Raw genomic sequence first — 16,776 nt, forward strand, 5'->3', positions numbered from 1 at the left:
GCCACCAGAGTGAGAAGCCTGCAACCGCAACTAGAGAGGAGGCCCCGCTCGCTGCAGCTAGAGGAAGCCTGCGCAGCAGCGAAGAGCCAGCACAGCCAAAAATAAAGCCAGTGAAAGTGAAAGTCACTCAGTCCTGTCCGACTCTTTGCAAATTCATCAGGCCAGAATACTACAGTGGGTAGTCTTTCTCTGCTTCAGGGGATCTTCCCAACCTAGGGATCAAATCCAGGTCTCCCGCATTGCAGGCAGATTCTTTACCAGCTGAGCCACAAGGGAAGCCCAAGAATACTGGAGTGGGTAGCCTATGCCTTCTCCAGCAGATTCCCAACCCAGGAATCAAACCGGGGTATCCTGCATTGCAGGCAGATTCTTTACCAACTGGGCTATCAGGGAAGCCCAAAAATAAAAGTATACACAAAAACTTTTATTTATTTTTGGGCTTCCCTGATAGCATCACCGACTCAATGGACATGGGTTTGGGTGGACTCCAGGAGTTGGTGATGGACAGGGAGGCCTGGCGTGCTGCAGTTCATGGGGTCGCAAAGAGTCGGACACGACTGAGCGACTGAACTGAACTAATACACACAAAAAAGAATATGTAACAGCACATCTTAGTGTTAGATTACCATCTCATGGATTGATAAATTTCTATTAAAATTAAGAACTTCTGTTTAGCCACAGATACTATAAAGAAAATGAAAAGACCAAACATCTTATGGATTGATAAATATCTATTAAAATTAAGAACTTCTGCTTAGCAACAGACACTGTAAAGAAAACTAAAAGATCAAACACAAAATAGGAAAGTATCTGGGACTCGTGTAAACAACAAAAGATTAATATCCAGAATACATAAAAGAAATTTCTGTGGGTAGAATACCATGACATCTGAATTTTTTCAAACATCTCAGAAAATAAACAAATGAATAAATAATAAATACACATATATGGATATATATACATACACACATCTTAAAGCAAAGAAGGCAAATATATTAACAGCTGATGGAAATAAAGGCCATTAGTTTTCTTTCCTTTTCGAATACTTGAAATATTTTATAGCAATAGCTGGTGGAGGGAGGGCAGAAGGATGATGGTATGCAGAATTCCTACAAAGCAACAGAAGAAACTGGCTTAAGACTTGATAATCATTTTCAAAACAAGAAATTCCAAAAACCAAGATAAACAGAAAAAGATGGTCATCCTCATTAGTAATCAAGAAAATGCATATTAAAACAACACTGAGGAAACAATTTAATGCTCATGAGATTGTTAAAAATTTAAACTGTGACTCTATCAAATGTTCAAGAATATGTGGGTTAATGGATACTCCTATATAAACTGATACACGTGTGTGCCTGTGTTCCTGTATTGAGGCATACACCAACACACTACTCAGTGGTACCGATGAGCTACACTTTACACAATCAACATGGATCAATCTCAACCTAACTTTAAGCAAAAGAAAGAAAAATTAAGTCTCAAAAGAACATGGTGCCAATCTATCTATACAGAGTTCAACATTTAGAATCAATCAATCTAGTATTTAGCAATACACTCAAAAAGGGAAACGAAATAAAGAAAAATTTGCAAAAAGAAAAAAAAATTTAAGAAAAACAAGAAAACCTTGGTGAAGTTTATCACCAAAGTCAGAAGAGCAATTATTCCTTGAAAGAAAGTACAAATTTCAATCCAGAAGAGCTGGAGAAGAATTCTCTAAGCAACCAGCCTCTTGCTTTTTAACAGTGAGTCAGAGCACTTTTAACCACATCCATACAATCCATACAATCTTCTGTAAGAAAAGAACCTACTTTCAGAAATACCAGTAGGAGCTGGGAAAACAGTTTTCTACATTAAAAAATTAAATCATCGAAGACAAGTGGCTTAAAAATTATTTTACCTTCAACTATGTCCTGAATACATTAGACAAATTTGCTCAAGAAATGCTACAACTGAATTATCTTTGAAAAGACAAATCCTTTTTTAGGGGGAATGTTCACCTCTGAATTTGTCTTTTTTTAGTGTACGTGCTGCCAAAGCATACACTAAAACATCTTCCAAATATATAACATTCTCACAAATTAGAGAGTTCTAGACTTTCTTCCCTCTTCATGAAAAATATACAAAACCTGACACACATACCAAGAGAGAATAAAAAACAAATGTGTATATTCACTGTTAACTCTATCATTATATCATTAGCCGTATCCTTATGTTACAATTAACAATACACATGCATAGCAAACATTCTTCATACTAAGCACTCAATGACAAATACAGGAGGGGTTGGGGAGGACATATGTAATAAAGGACACCACCTCATGGGTTAGAACTGACCATCTTTCACTCAGCATTAATCTAAGTTTTACAAATTAAAGATACAAAGTTCTGAAACTTTGTTTACACCATTTAAAAAATTCCTGGAAGACTCCTTTCTCCTTTGAGCTCCTGTATTTTGTTCTTTGGCGTGAACGCACTTGACAGATCCCACTTTATAGTTTCATCTCTTCTCCCACAACAGGTAGATGTGTGCATGAACATAAAGTCCACCTTCTTCATCGTGTGCCCCCTGGGTGTGCCTAGCTTGAGGCCTTGAATGATAAACCCAAACATGTCTTTTGACTACAGATAAAGATAACTTAATTCTCATATTGTTGATCCAGCACAGTTCACTGGCTTCATGCATACCCCACAGGGACAACTGACTACGCATTCACCCTACAGGCTGGGACGTGCTCCCGGTGCCTTTCTGGATCACTAGGGGAAAACTGCAGAGATTTTTCTGTACTTGGAACATCATTCCATTACCATAACATGCATGAAGTAATGAACTCAAAAGGAAGAAGTTTGTTTTGACATTTTTTTTTTCATTCCTTAAGGAATGCTTTTAGCCTATGGCTGTGCCTTGGGTGAGACAATGTCAAGGTTTAAAGAAAACAGAAAAACGCCAGCCTTTGAGGTCAGTTATAAAACCTCCTCACGGTCACACACAGGAGCTACTTATGCAAGTTGGCTGGTTGGCCAGCTGGCTGGTTTTCAGCCATTAACAGTAGCAAGAGAAGGGATGTGCATAAGCTGAAGAAACCACATCACATAATAACGACTACTTAATATTAAAATCAATGGATGCTGGTGGCAGCTTCCTTGTTTCTGAACCACAAAATGGCAACATGACAAGATAATCACTGGGCTATTGAGGCTGGCAGAAAATTCCCTACATACACCTGGCTTACTAAACTGAGTTACTGGTAATTGGAAGGGGTGGGGGGATTAAGGATATGTTATTGAGAGCTACTTAGGTTGTTCATATTTGCTATCGTCTCTTTAAAAGCAAGACATTTAAACAAGTGAATGTGAGTTGGTTTTTTCACTTGCTCCACTGTAGGTCACAGGCTCACGGTGGCTTGTCGGGATTATTTAAATTCAGGAGCGGTGCAGTGCTTGCTTGACAGGCTCCCGCACCGCTGCAGGCTACAATCCTCACACAGCGCCTGAAGGGTTATTACAATTGCAGGCGTCCACAGAGGACAACAAAGGAGCCTTACCCCTTCCCGAAGGCACCTCATTAGCACCGTGTATGCAGCCAAGGGAACAGCCCAGCATTCTCGGGGGTTCTTTTTTTTTTCTTCCTAAAAATGAAGGAGAAGGAAAAGCAGTGAGGCTAAGGCACAGAAGGCGTTAACCCTTTCAAGAAAAAAAGGCTAAGTTTCATACAGACAAATGACGCAGAACTTCTTAACACCCTACTGCAAGTACTACTTACAACCTGCCAACTACGACCTGATGAGGTGCCTTTACTGCAGATACATACAAAGCATTTCTTCTGTTTCCCAGTATGTCACACATGATGTTGATAAGCTCCCCTCAGCAACAGCTGGATGGAAAGGACCAAGGGATGACAGCATGATCTGGTGGATAGAGAAACCACTCCATCGATAACCACAGATTACGACATACATACTTCTACCTAAAGGTGTGACATTATGTGGAATGACTTGAAAGCACAGAACATGCAGTTTGGAGTAGTATCTCTGGATAATCCATAGGAACAAGGAAAACGCAGGACACTACCTAGCAAGATGAAGCTCAACAAAACCAAGTAACTAGGATCAGTGAGTACACTGACTTTAAGGATATCAGGAACAATTCTTTCACAGAAGAACTAAGTTAGAAAAATAACCACAAGAACTCTCCTGGAACCTAACACATAAAGTCACAGAATCAATCCGGGACCACAGAGAAAGGTGAAAAAAAACACACACTCTGGTTATAGCAGAAGAAAGGAGGGTCTGCTTAGACAGACTATTTCTGTTTTAAGATTGTCCAAATGTTAGAAGTGGTACCTTACCGATACAAAAGTACTTAATACCCATGATGAGAATTGTGACTCATTAACACAGTACCCTTAATCATAAAATGCCATACATGGTCATAATCTAGCCATTATCAACCGGAGCTGCTCCAGCTCAAAAATCACTCGTTCAGCACCCAATTTAACTTTCAAACACAACGTGCCTCCCTTTCAGCTCATTTATTCACGACATCCACCACAACCTTTCCTTAACGTCCCTGGACCCTACTTCCCATGTTCCTCGCCCTTTTTCTTTACCCCAGTCTATCCCCTACCCACCTTGGCTGCCACTGAGATTCCTGGCCTATAATTGAATCACTCTTGACAAAGGCCTGAAGGACCTCATCCTTTGGAGTTCCATTGTCTCAGGTCTGGGGAAACTCAGGCTTACTGGAAGGCAGTGGCTTGTTCTCTCCAGGCCTGCAGTCAGACAGCTGGGCTCTGGGAGGGGTGGCAGCAAAAACACAGACTCCACGAGTGACGTAGGATGGGGAAGCCCGGGGACCTTCCACGCCACTCACCAGGCCTGCTCTCTCTGATCCAGTCCCTCTCCTGAAGAACTACAGCATTTCAACCCATTGCCCTCCCAAAACTTCGCTTTTCCTCTTCACAGAGATCATGAGAGTCACGAGAGAGGAACCACGCGCTCACCTCCACCTGTAGCTGGCTGCTGCTCACACCCTGGGTCACGCAGGGCAGGTTCCTCCACTCCTTCCATGTGGGCTAACAAGTCCCCTCCCGCTCTTCTTCCTTCAGGGTCACTAGCTTCTGGACTATCCCTTACTGCTCCTAAGTGTTCAACGTCGTGTCTCCATGGGATCCTTCCCATTCCCACCAGACTCACTGTCATCTCCCATTTTCAAAACAGCCTGTCACCCCACATCCCTCTGCTCTTTCCCATGGTGATGCTCACTTTCCACTGACTTCCTCAGGATCCCACGTCCCTCTAAATCCTCAACACACAGAAGTCTGATTTCTTCTGCCTCCCCCTCCATGTTAAATAAATACACAAAACAGCTCTTGTTGGGTTCCCAGTGACTTTTGTATCCACTCAAACCAGGAGACTCTTTGTAGTCCTTTTTCTTGGACCTTAAGCTCCACATTCAGCCCTATAAACTCTTTTCTGAAATGCCCACTCCTCTCCTGATTTTGCTCCTACTTCACTTACTCACAGTTAGGGTGCAGAAGCTTCTCTTACAATCCTCCCATCTATTCTCCACATTGAAACCAGAGTTATCCTTGTGGCACTTAAGTCAGATGACATCCTTCCCTTTTTTAAAACTCTTAACCAGCTTCCTCTTGCTCTTAGGATCAAAACCCAGGCCCCCAACTTGGCCGAGGAGCCCTCCAAGACACATCCCTGTCTCCTGCAGCCCTGCTCCCTTACCTCCTGGACCACTGGCCATGCTGCAGTTCATGAGTGAAAAAAAAGCACCTACTGTGTGCCAAGAACTCTTCTAAACAACAGTCATGCAGCTGTGAGCAAGACAGACAAATGTTCTGTCTTAACAGTATTCAGTGGGGCGGGCGGCGGACAAAAAAATTTTTTTTAAGTAAACAAAATAAACAAGGCAAGACAGTCCTGCAAGCTATAAAGAAAAGCACAGCTGGCCAAGGGGTTAGAGGAAGCCTGTATGCAAAGGGCTTCATCTCACAGTTCTCAGGTTCAGGAGGAGGCTCTCTGCAGAAATCCATGCAAGAGGAGAGGAACGGCAGATATCTGCAGGTAAACACTGAGCAGGAAGAAACGCGAATGCACAAGTGTGGTGGCAGGATCAGTGTGTAGGGGGTCCAAGGGCCCACGGGGAGGTCAGTGAGGCTGGAAGGACGAAGCGGCTAAGAGGGTAGTGAGGACAAAGGTCATACGGGAACTGAGGAGCAGCGCCCAAGGCCCAGAGGTGACTAGAGGGTTTTAGCTGTGGCAGCAGGAAGACAGGGAACAGGGAGAGCTCTAGGAGTGACAACCGTGGCGTCTTCTGTGTCTCCACAGGCTCCTCCAGCTCAGGTCTGGGGAAGAAACTGCGGTGCACACAAGAGTGACGCAACGAGACCATCTGGGACTTCTTACAACAGGCCAGGTGACAGATGGTGAAGTGCCGGACCAAAAGAGACAAAACATGCGAACACCTGGACTCTAGCTCATTATGTATCCTTGACAAAAGGAAGAAAAAAATGCATAAACTAAGATGTGCTGTCTCACACATTCCTCTGCAGAATCACGGTCTGGGTTGCTGTCCTCAATCTCATAACCTTGGGGTGTTATCAGAGAGCCAAAGGTCAGGACTCCAGTCTCTATGTTATACACGGTATGTATGTATGCGGGTATGTGTATACATATATCAATCACTTCAGGTCAGTTCCAGCAGGTCAGCACTGCCCTGAGACATTAAGGTTTACCTACATTCAAAGTTACAAGGCCACAAAACACTCTCATCTCATGAAACATTAGTGATTTTTGTGGATAGAACTTCCTGTGGTTAGTTCAGCTCAGTTCAGTAGCTCAGTCGTGTCTTGACTCTTTGCAACCCCATGCAAGCTGCCCCGTCCATCACCAACTCCCAGAGCTTACTCAAACTTATGTCCATCACGTCACTGATGCCGTCCAACCATCTCATCCTCTGTCATCCCCTTCTCCTCCCACCTTTAATCTTTCCCAGCATCAGGGTCTTTTCCAATGAGTCAGTTCTTTGCATCAGGTGGGCAAGGTACTAGAGTTTCAGCTTCAGCATCAGTCCTTCCAATGAATATTCAGGACTAATTTCCTTTAGAATGGACTGGCTGGATCTCCTTGCAGTCCAAGGGATTCTCAAGAGTCTTCAACACCACAGTTCAAAAGCATCAATTCTTCGGCATTCAGCTTTCTTCACAATCCAAGTCTCACATCCATACATGACCACTGGAAAAACCACAGCCTTGACTAGACGGACCTTTGCTGGTAAAGTAATGTCTCTGCTTTTTAACATGCTATCTAGGTTGGTCATAACTTTCCTTCCAAGGAGTAAGCGTCTTTTAATTTCATGGCTGCATATCACCATCTGCAGTGATTTTGGAGCCCAGAAAATAAAGTCTCTCACTGTTTCCCTTGTTTCCCCATCTATTTGCCATGAAGTGATGGGACCGGATGCCATGATCTTAGTTTTCTGAATGCTGAGTTTTAAGCCAACTTTTTGACCCTCCTCTTTCACTTTCATCAAGAGGCTCTTTAACTCTTCTTTGCTTTCTGCCATATCATTAATATGTGGTCAAGTGTCATGGCCACAGAATCATCCCTATGCTAAAATAGCCTAGCTTATATCCAATTAAAGTAAGTGCCAAGGGAAATGATTCTTCACATCTACTTTCAGAAATAGATAAAAATGTGATTCTGTATCATTCCCCTTATAGAAGACTCTAAAAAATGCAAACTAGTCTTTGTGACAGAAGGCAAATCAGTGGTTGCCTGGGGACTGGGAGAGGGGCAGGAAGAAGGGATCACCAAGGGTGCTCAGGAAAACTTTTGGAGGCGATGGAGATTTTCATTATCTTGACTGTAGTGATGGTTGCACAGATATATACATATATTAGCACTGACCAAACTGCCATCTTTAAACATGTGCAGTTTATGGTATGCCAACTATACCTCGATTAAGCTGAGTGAAAAGGTTAAAAAAAAAAAAAGACACACTCACAAAAAAGAGTTGGACTGGACTCCCATCCCTGATAAGACGGCAGACAAGATACCAGACCACTCTTCTAAGGAAAGCAATTTTACTCTACATCCTTAAAATGCCTCAGAGAGCTGACAAAAAAACAAAGAATAATCAAGCCAAAAATTAGCTGCAAACATGAAGGGATAAACACATCACTGAAGTTTGCTTCCATTCTCCAAGCCTGCAGAACTTGGTAACTTTGAGGTTTGATGTCAAGGCCTCAAGGGCCCAAGGTAAGAATAAAGTTGACAGAAACTCTCCAGCCCCATCCCCAAAGAACCACAAAGAAAGCTGTCTTTCACAAAACTTAGTACACAAGACAATGTTCCAGTGCAAGAGGAGGGAGGGAGGGAGCTCTAAATACTAATTGAAGAAGACATCCATTTTAATTATTAAGAATTAGCTCCAGTGTATAAACCTCCATATACTTTTTAATACTGTGTAACTATTAAATGAAAAACGTTGTTCTACTTGTTATATAAAATGAGACAAAGTAAGAATCTACATTTCTGCTTTCTCATTTGGGCAAAAAATAACTCTGTAAGTATAAGTAAGAAAGAAACTGCAATGGTTATTTACTGGGGAACTACACAGAAGTGGACAAAAAAAGAAAAGAGACCACAGGCTGTGTACCTTTCTATACTTCCAAGTTTTGTAGTTTCATGAATGTGATATCTCTTCAAAATATAAAATTATCTGAGAATAAACTCAACTAAGTGAAATACACAAAAAGCTCTATGAGTTAAACAACTTACATTAAAAAATTTGTAATATAAATATACGGAAACATGTTTTTGTGCATTAAAGGACAACATACCATAAATGTACTAATACTCTAATAGACTCAGCACAATTCCAAACATGTATTAGAAGACTCAAAATCATAAATATATCAGTACTTCTGCATAGTCGATGCTGTTTTCAAAAGATGATTTCAAAATTGGACAATCTGACTCTAGAATTTGACATGCAAATGACCAGGTAGAGCCAAGACATTTATGAAAAGGAAGAATGAGGAGGAGAGATTTGTTGTACCAGCTTTCAATACTAAATATGGAACTAAGTGATTTTAAATACTGATGTTTTCTAATAATTACTCTAATCATCTCAGAATGATGATTATCCAGTCAACTTAGATACTAAGGACACTTAGGTTATATAACACTTAAGCAAGTTCTAGAACCAAAACAAGTGGAAACAAAGAACTTTTGATTAACTTACAATGTACCGGCACTCATTTAAAAGAGAGCATCACATGAAATCAATGACTCATAATGTATCTATATCTACTCAAGATATTCCCCCAAAGAGAGGCCAAAACCTGCAGTCACAAGCTCTCACCACCATGTTATTAATAACAGCATGTGTTTTAGTCACTCACTGTGTCCAACTCTCTGCGACTTCATGGCTCCTCTGTCCATGGACTTCTCCAGGCAAGAATTCTGGAGTGGCTTGCCATTCCCTTCTCCAGGGATCTTCCTGACCCAAGGACTGAACCCACGTCTCCTGCATTGCAGGTTCTTTACCATCTGAGCCATCAGGGAAGCTTCCAGGTGGCACTAGTAGTAAAGAACCCGCCTGTCAATGCAGGTGGAAGTAAGAGACACAGCTTCAATCTTTGGGTTGGGAAGATTCCCCGGAGCAGGGTATGGCAAGCCACTCCAGTATTCTTGCCTGGAGAATGGACAGAGGAGTCTGGTGGACTACGGTCCACAGGATTGTAAAGAGTCAGACACAACTGAAGCAACTTAGCACGCACGCACATACATGTTAAAAGGTCGTCTCTTGAGCTGCTGGAAGAGGGTGTTTGCTACGACCAGTGCATTCTCTTTGCAAGACTCTGTGAGCCTTTGCCCTGCTTCATTTTGTACTCCAAGGCCAAACTTGGTGCTCTCAGTAGGTAAGTTGATTTCACTGGGTACGTTTGTATCTGCCTTGGCAAACTCCAGGAGATGCACGCTATACACACACCCTACTGTGTGTATATTTACACACAGTGTTTTAAATATCAATGGTGTTTTTATACTGGAAGAATCAATGATATCTTCTTGCCTAGAGGAGTCAAAGATGGCAGCAACCTGGGGACACTTTTGTGGGGAGGGGTAAGGTAGGGGCTCTGGTCTGTTGGCTTTAAAATACAGCTTGAGACTCTCCTACACTTTAAAGAAAAAGGGGCACTGGGAAAGAGGAAAGACTGACCAGGAGAGAGAGAAGAGTCAGAAAGACACCAAGAGCCTCTCCCCTCCACAGGCAAAATTTTCACTGAATTCCTTACATGTGCCCAAAGAGGTAAAATCAAAACACTTTGATATTAACACTTATCAGCCAGGAAATGTCAGAACACATCAGAGAGCAATAGAGTCAACCAGATAGTCTTACCTCGGTGGCGATAAGATAGATCAGCTCTCCCAGGGTTGGTAAAAGGCACTGTTTTAATTTGCTGTTCCTGAAATTTTCCCTGATTAATTCAGTTAAAAGAGTGATTGCCTGAAAAGAAGGGGAAAAAATGTGTATTATTTCATGCATACCTCTCAGTTCTTTACCCTATATGTAACAGGAAAAACATTCTACAAAATTCATCTGACCTTTTTAACAACTGGTCTACAAATGATTTTCAATATATGGACCTTATTCCTGAAGAAAAAATAGGAACTCTCCTGGACGATGATGTAAATTTGTTGTTGTTGTTGTTCAGGCACCAAGTCATATTGGACTCTTCACAACCCCATGGACTGTAGCATGCCAGGCTTCCCTGTCCCTCACCATCTCCTGGAGTTTGCCAAAGCAGATACAAACATACCCAGTAAAATAAACTTACCTATTTATCGCACCAAGTTTGGCCTTGGAGTACAAAATGAAGCAGGGAAAAGGCTCACAGAGTATTGCAACGAGAACGCACTCGTTATAGCAAACACCCTCTCCCAACAACACAAGAGACAACCCTAAACATGGATGTCACCAGCCAGTCAATACCAAAATCAGATTGATTATATTCTTTGCAGCCGAAGATGGAGCTCTATCAGCAAAAACAAGACCGAGAGGTGACTGTAACTCAGATCATGAACCCCTTATTGCAAAATTCAGACTTAACTGAAGAACATAGGGAAAACCACGAGTCCATTTAGGTATGACCTAAATCAAATCCCTTTCGATTATATAGCAGAAGTGACAAATAGTTTCAAGGGATTAGATCTGATAGAGTACCTGAAGAACTATGGACAGAGGTTCATGACATTGTACAGGAGGCAGGGATCAAGACCATCCCCAAGAAAAAGAAATGCAAAAATGGCAAAATGGCTGTCTGAGGAGGCCTTACAAATAGCTGAGAAAAGAAGAGAAGCAAAAAGCAAAGGAGAAAGGGAAAGATATTCCCATTTGAATGCAGAGTTCCAAAGAATAGCAAGGAGAGATAAGAAATCCTTCCTCAGTGATCAATGCAAAGAAATAGAGGAAGACAATAGAATGGGAAAGACTCAAGATCTCTTCAAGAAAATCAGAGATACCAAGGGAACATTTCATGCAAAGATGGGCATAGTAAAGGACAGAAACGGGATGGACCTAACAGAAGAAGATATTAAGAAGAGGTGACAAGAAGACACAGAAAAACAATACAAAAAAGATCTTAATGACCCAGATAACCATGATAGTGTGATCACTCACCTGGAGTCAGACATCTTGGAGTGCAAGGTCAAGTGGGCCTTAGGAAGCATCACTACGAACAAAGCTAGTGGAGATGATGGAATTCCAGCTGAGCTATTTCAAATCCTAAAAGATGACGCTGTGAAAGTGCTACAGTCAATATGCCGGCAAATTTGGAAAACTCAGCAGTGGCCACAGGACTGAAAAAGGTCAGTTTTCATTTCAATCCCAAAGAAGGGCAATGCCAAAGAACGTTCAAACTACCACACAATTGCACTCATCTCACATGCTAGCAAAGCAATGCTCAAAATCCTTCAAGCTAAGCTTCAACAGTATGTGAACTGAGAAAATCCAGATGTACAAGCTGGATTTACAAAAGGCAGAGGAACCAGAGATCAAATTGCCAACATCCGTTGGATTATCGAAAAAGCAAGAGAATTCCAGAAAAACATCTACTTCTGCTTCACTGACTACACTAAAATCTTTGGCTGTGTGGATCACAACAAACTGTGGAAAATTCTTTAAGAGATGGGAATACCAGACCACCTTACCTGCCTCCTAAGAAAACTGGATGCAGGTCAAGAAGCAACAGTTAGAACTGGACATGGAACAACAGACTGGTTCCAAATTGGGAAAGGAGTATGTCAGGGCTATATATTGTCATCCCGCTTGTTTAACTTATGTGCAGAGTACACCATGCAAAATGTCAGGCTGGATGAGGCACAAGCTGGAATCAAGATTGCCAGGAGAAATATCAATAACCTCAGATATGCATATGACACCACACTTATGGCAGAAAGTGAAGAAAAACTAAAGGACCTCTTGATGAAGATGAAAGAGGAGAGTGAAAAAAATGGTTTAAAATTCAACATTCAAAAAACAAAGATCATGGCATCCAGTCCCATCACTTCATGGCAAATAGATGGGGAAACAATGGAAACAGTCACAGACTTTATTTTTGGGGGCTCCAAAATCACTGCAGATGGTGACTGCAGTCATGAAATTAAAAGACACTTGCTGCTTGAAAGAAAAGCTATGCCCAACCTAGACAGCATATTAAAAAGCAGAGACATTACTTTGCCTTCAAAGTAATAGTCAAAGGTATGATTTTTCCAGTAGTCATGTATGGATGTGAGACCTGGACAAAAAAGGCTGAGCGTGGAAGAACTGATGCCTTCAAACTGGTATCCTTGAGAGTCCCTTGGACACCAAGGAGATCAAACCAGTCCATCCTAAAGGAAATCAACCCTGAACATTCATTGGAAGGACTGATGCTGAAGCTGAAGCTCTTATACTTTGATACGAAGAACTGACTCATTGGAATAGACCCTGATGCTTGGAAAGACTGAAGGCAGGAAGAGAAGGGGACGACAGAGGCCAAGATGGTTGGATGGAATCACTGATTCAATGGACGTGAGTTTGAGCAAGCTCCAGGAGATGGTGAAGGACATGGAAGCTGGCATGCTGCAGTCCACTGGGTCACAAGGAGTCCAACACAGCTGAGTAACTGAACAGAAACAACACCTGCAGCATGTATCAGTTACCAAGCACTTTCACTGTATCGATAATCTTCTGCCAGGCAACTGTGGCTCTGTCTTTAAAGCCAGAAAATCTAGGCTGAGAGAGTGGAAGCAACTTGCCCCACTTGGCACTTATTGCCACTTGGAGGCTTATACTGCATTAAATTCTACATTAAATCCTGCATTCAGTTCTTATACTGCATTAAAATTTTAAGTGATTCCTTCAAAAATATGAGAGGAGCAATATTATAACAACATTTCGGTATAATTCACTTTGAAATTCTGCAGCATATTTTTTATCAGATCTAGTTAATTTTCTAGGACTCATGCAGAGAAAATCCCATGCTCCATGCCAGAATTTATACCCCAGAACACAAGGTTAATCAAATCACGCTGTGACCATAAACTAGGGCTGAATGGTTTCAGAATGATACATATAGAATGAGATGGGGGGAAAATATGTACGTAAGTAGTATGGAAACAGTGCTCTGAAAAAGTGCGACTCAAAACATGGTGCACAAACAAGATTATTTCTCATGGTGATAAGACCTAGGTTTTTAAGTTGAACATACACCAAAACACTGTGTTGCACACCTAAAACTAATACAATGTTGTATGTCAATTATATCTCGCTTTATCATTTAAAAGTTTAAAAACTGAAAGTGAGCAATTTAAAATTTTCAGAACAACTTCACAGTGTGATAATACAACATCCCAGCATGTGATCACTGGTTCTACTTTGTAAACAAGAGTGTGGACAAGTTGGAGTTGGACATCAAGCAGCTGCATGATAGTCATGCACGGGAGGAATACTTGATGTGGGGACAGTTTTGATTTATAGCTGACCTACAATGAGCTATATTTTCTTGTTGCTGTTTTTCTGCCGTGCCGTGTGGCTTGCAAGACCTTAGTTCCCCAAACAGGGATTGATCCTGGGGCCACTGCAGTGAAAGCTCTGAGTTGTAACGACTGGACTGCCATGGAATTCCCTCAGTCGTATATATTTAAAGTGTATAATCAGATACATTTGACATACGCACATCCCATGTGAAATCACCACCACAATCAAGACAGCAAAACCCTCAAGTGTTTCCCCAAGTTCCCTTGGTAATCCCTCCATCCCATTACCTTTCTCTTCTCCTACCAATTTACTTTCTGTCATTAGTTTGCATTTCACATATCATGTTTTCTTATTTTTCTGGCTTCTTTCACTTAGCATAGTGCATTTGAGATTCAGGCATGCTATTTTTATTTATTTATTCATTCATTCAGGCATGTTATTTATTCTATAATGCATTCTTTTTTATTGCTGAGTACTCTTCCTCCATATAGACATAACATCTTAGGTAACCCCCACCACTTATTGCCTTACACACGGTGTGTCCCCTATATAAAATGGTTGAGGAGGAAAAAGCAATCATATACAACACATTAGCCTTTGCAGGTCATTTCTACACACAGCGTTTCTTTTCCTTTACCCTGTATTGATCAGCCATTGATCATTCATTAATATTACACTGAACCATCCGAAATTAACAATGCTCAGCCATTTTTTACCCTATGAAAACCACACACTTACCATAAAAGAGTGGATAAAGGCAAGTTTTCTAAAACGAAAGGAAATGATTTTTTAAAAGGAACCTTGGAATATGAGGAAAGAAACAAGAACATGACAGGCAAAAATACAGGTAAATTCAATAGTCTTTCTTTCTCCTATCAAGTTTTCTAAATTAACTTTGATAGTTGAAGCAAACATTATAAAAATGCTTGATTTGGTTCTAAGTGTGTTTAGAGGATATATGTTACTCACTACTGACCAGGGGATTTTTGCATAAACTAATGCCTATGGCCAACAATGTGCTATGTAAGCGAACACGGAAACATCTCTGGTCAATAACGTTAAGGTAATAAAAGACATATCAATATATCTCTGGTCAATAATATGCTAACTATATAAAACAGAGGGAGGTTAAATGGTTGAAAAAGGAGGTAAGTTTTCTATACTTCACTTGAACGGGAGAAATGATGCCACTAGACTGTGATTAAATTATATATGATATAAATATAAACAATGTTAAAAAAGAAAAACCCAAAGATGATCTAAATAAAAGAAGAGGTGTATTTTTATGTATGTGTGTGGATATTTTATTTTCTATACAATATGATGTTTTGACATCTTAAATAAACCATTCTGGCTGGGGAGAGAACGACCTTCCTAGGGCCAGCCGATTCTTAGAGGTAGCTAAGGCCCAGGAAAGTGAAAAATGAAAAATGTTAGTCACTCTGTCATGTCCGACTCTTTGCAACCCCATGGACTATAGCCCACCAGGCTCCTCTGTCCGTGGAATTCTCCAGACAAGAATACTGGAGTGGGTAGCCATTCCCTTCTCCAGGGGACCTTCCTGACCCAGGGATCGAACATGGGTCTCCCACATTACAGGCAGATACTTGACAGCGTGAGCCAGCAGGGAAGCGTGTCTTCAATATGCCAACCACCAAGCCCAGAACCACACCTCCTCTATCTGGTCCTTATACCTCAGAAGGCAATACTCTTCTGTCTTCATCATCCTAGGCCAGGTACCGGGCAACTCGAGACTGTCATTATTCCATAGGCTGCTGAAAGTATTCAGACCAACCAATTCTAAGCTATTCATCCTGCTCTGCCTTTCCCGTGGAAACCCCAACAAAGGGCACAGCCTACACACTCCGGTCTTCTGCTTCCTGACCACCTTGGTGTTGTTCCACATGGCTCTGTAAGCCACCTGTCTCGAGGAGCACTAAGCATAATAAACTCTATTTTCCTGAGCCTCTGCTCTTTCTCCTCGTGTGGCCAATCCTGACTGACCATCTCATAAATGAATACGAAAAGGAGATATACTAGGTTCACAGATAGTAAGACTCCCAGTGAAGATGTCAATTTCCCCCAAACTGATAGCCTGGTTTACGGAAATTCCTACCAAAATCCTACCAAGACTTTTTTGTAGATATTGACAAGATTATCCCACAATTCATGTGGGAAAACAGAAGTATCAGAATTACCAAAATGATTTTGAAAAATGAGAATAAAGTGGTTGAAAACTGTTCTACCTGGTTTCAAGACAGTATACACCTACAGTAATCAAGACTGTGAGACGATGTCAGAGAGACAGACTCTCAGATCAATGAACCTGAACAGAGAATTAAGAACTAGCTCCACACTGGTATGGCTGCCCACTAGCTTTTGACAAATATGCAAAGGTAGTATAAGGGAGGAAAGTCCATCTTTTCAACAAATGTTGCTGGAGCAACTGGCTTTCCACTGGAAAAATAGTAAACCTCAGCCTAAGTCTGACACTTTATACGAAGTAGTAACTCAAAATGGATCATGGACTTGAATGTAAAACAGAAAAACAGAAGTAAAATATATATATACGACATATAAAATATATATATATCATATATATAAATAAAATATATATATCATATATACATATATATATATGATAAAGTCTTCAGAATCTAGGTAAAGAGTAGATCTGATACCAAAAGCACAGAGACATTGTACCAGAGAAGCGATACAACTGGCAAATAAGCATAT

At 41.2% G+C, this 16,776-nt stretch overlaps 1 protein-coding gene across 4 annotated transcripts in view; it reads right to left on the reverse strand.

Moving 5' to 3' along the window:
- The window catches only part of ULK4 (unc-51 like kinase 4), a 524,814-nt gene that overhangs the window by 410,214 nt on the left and 97,824 nt on the right, over window positions 1–16,776 (reverse strand). For all 4 annotated transcript variants that reach the window (XM_061127855.1, XM_061127853.1, XM_061127854.1 and 1 more), the window contains 2 exons: window positions 10,420–10,527; window positions 3,546–3,629 (listed from right to left, as the gene is read on the reverse strand). In XM_061127855.1, coding sequence (XP_060983838.1) covers window positions 3,546–3,629; window positions 10,420–10,527 — 192 coding nt within the window. The remainder of the gene's footprint in view (window positions 1–3,545; window positions 3,630–10,419; window positions 10,528–16,776) is intronic.

This window comes from Dama dama, chromosome 24 (genome assembly GCF_033118175.1).
Source record: "Dama dama isolate Ldn47 chromosome 24, ASM3311817v1, whole genome shotgun sequence".
NCBI lineage: Eukaryota > Metazoa > Chordata > Mammalia > Artiodactyla > Cervidae > Dama > Dama dama.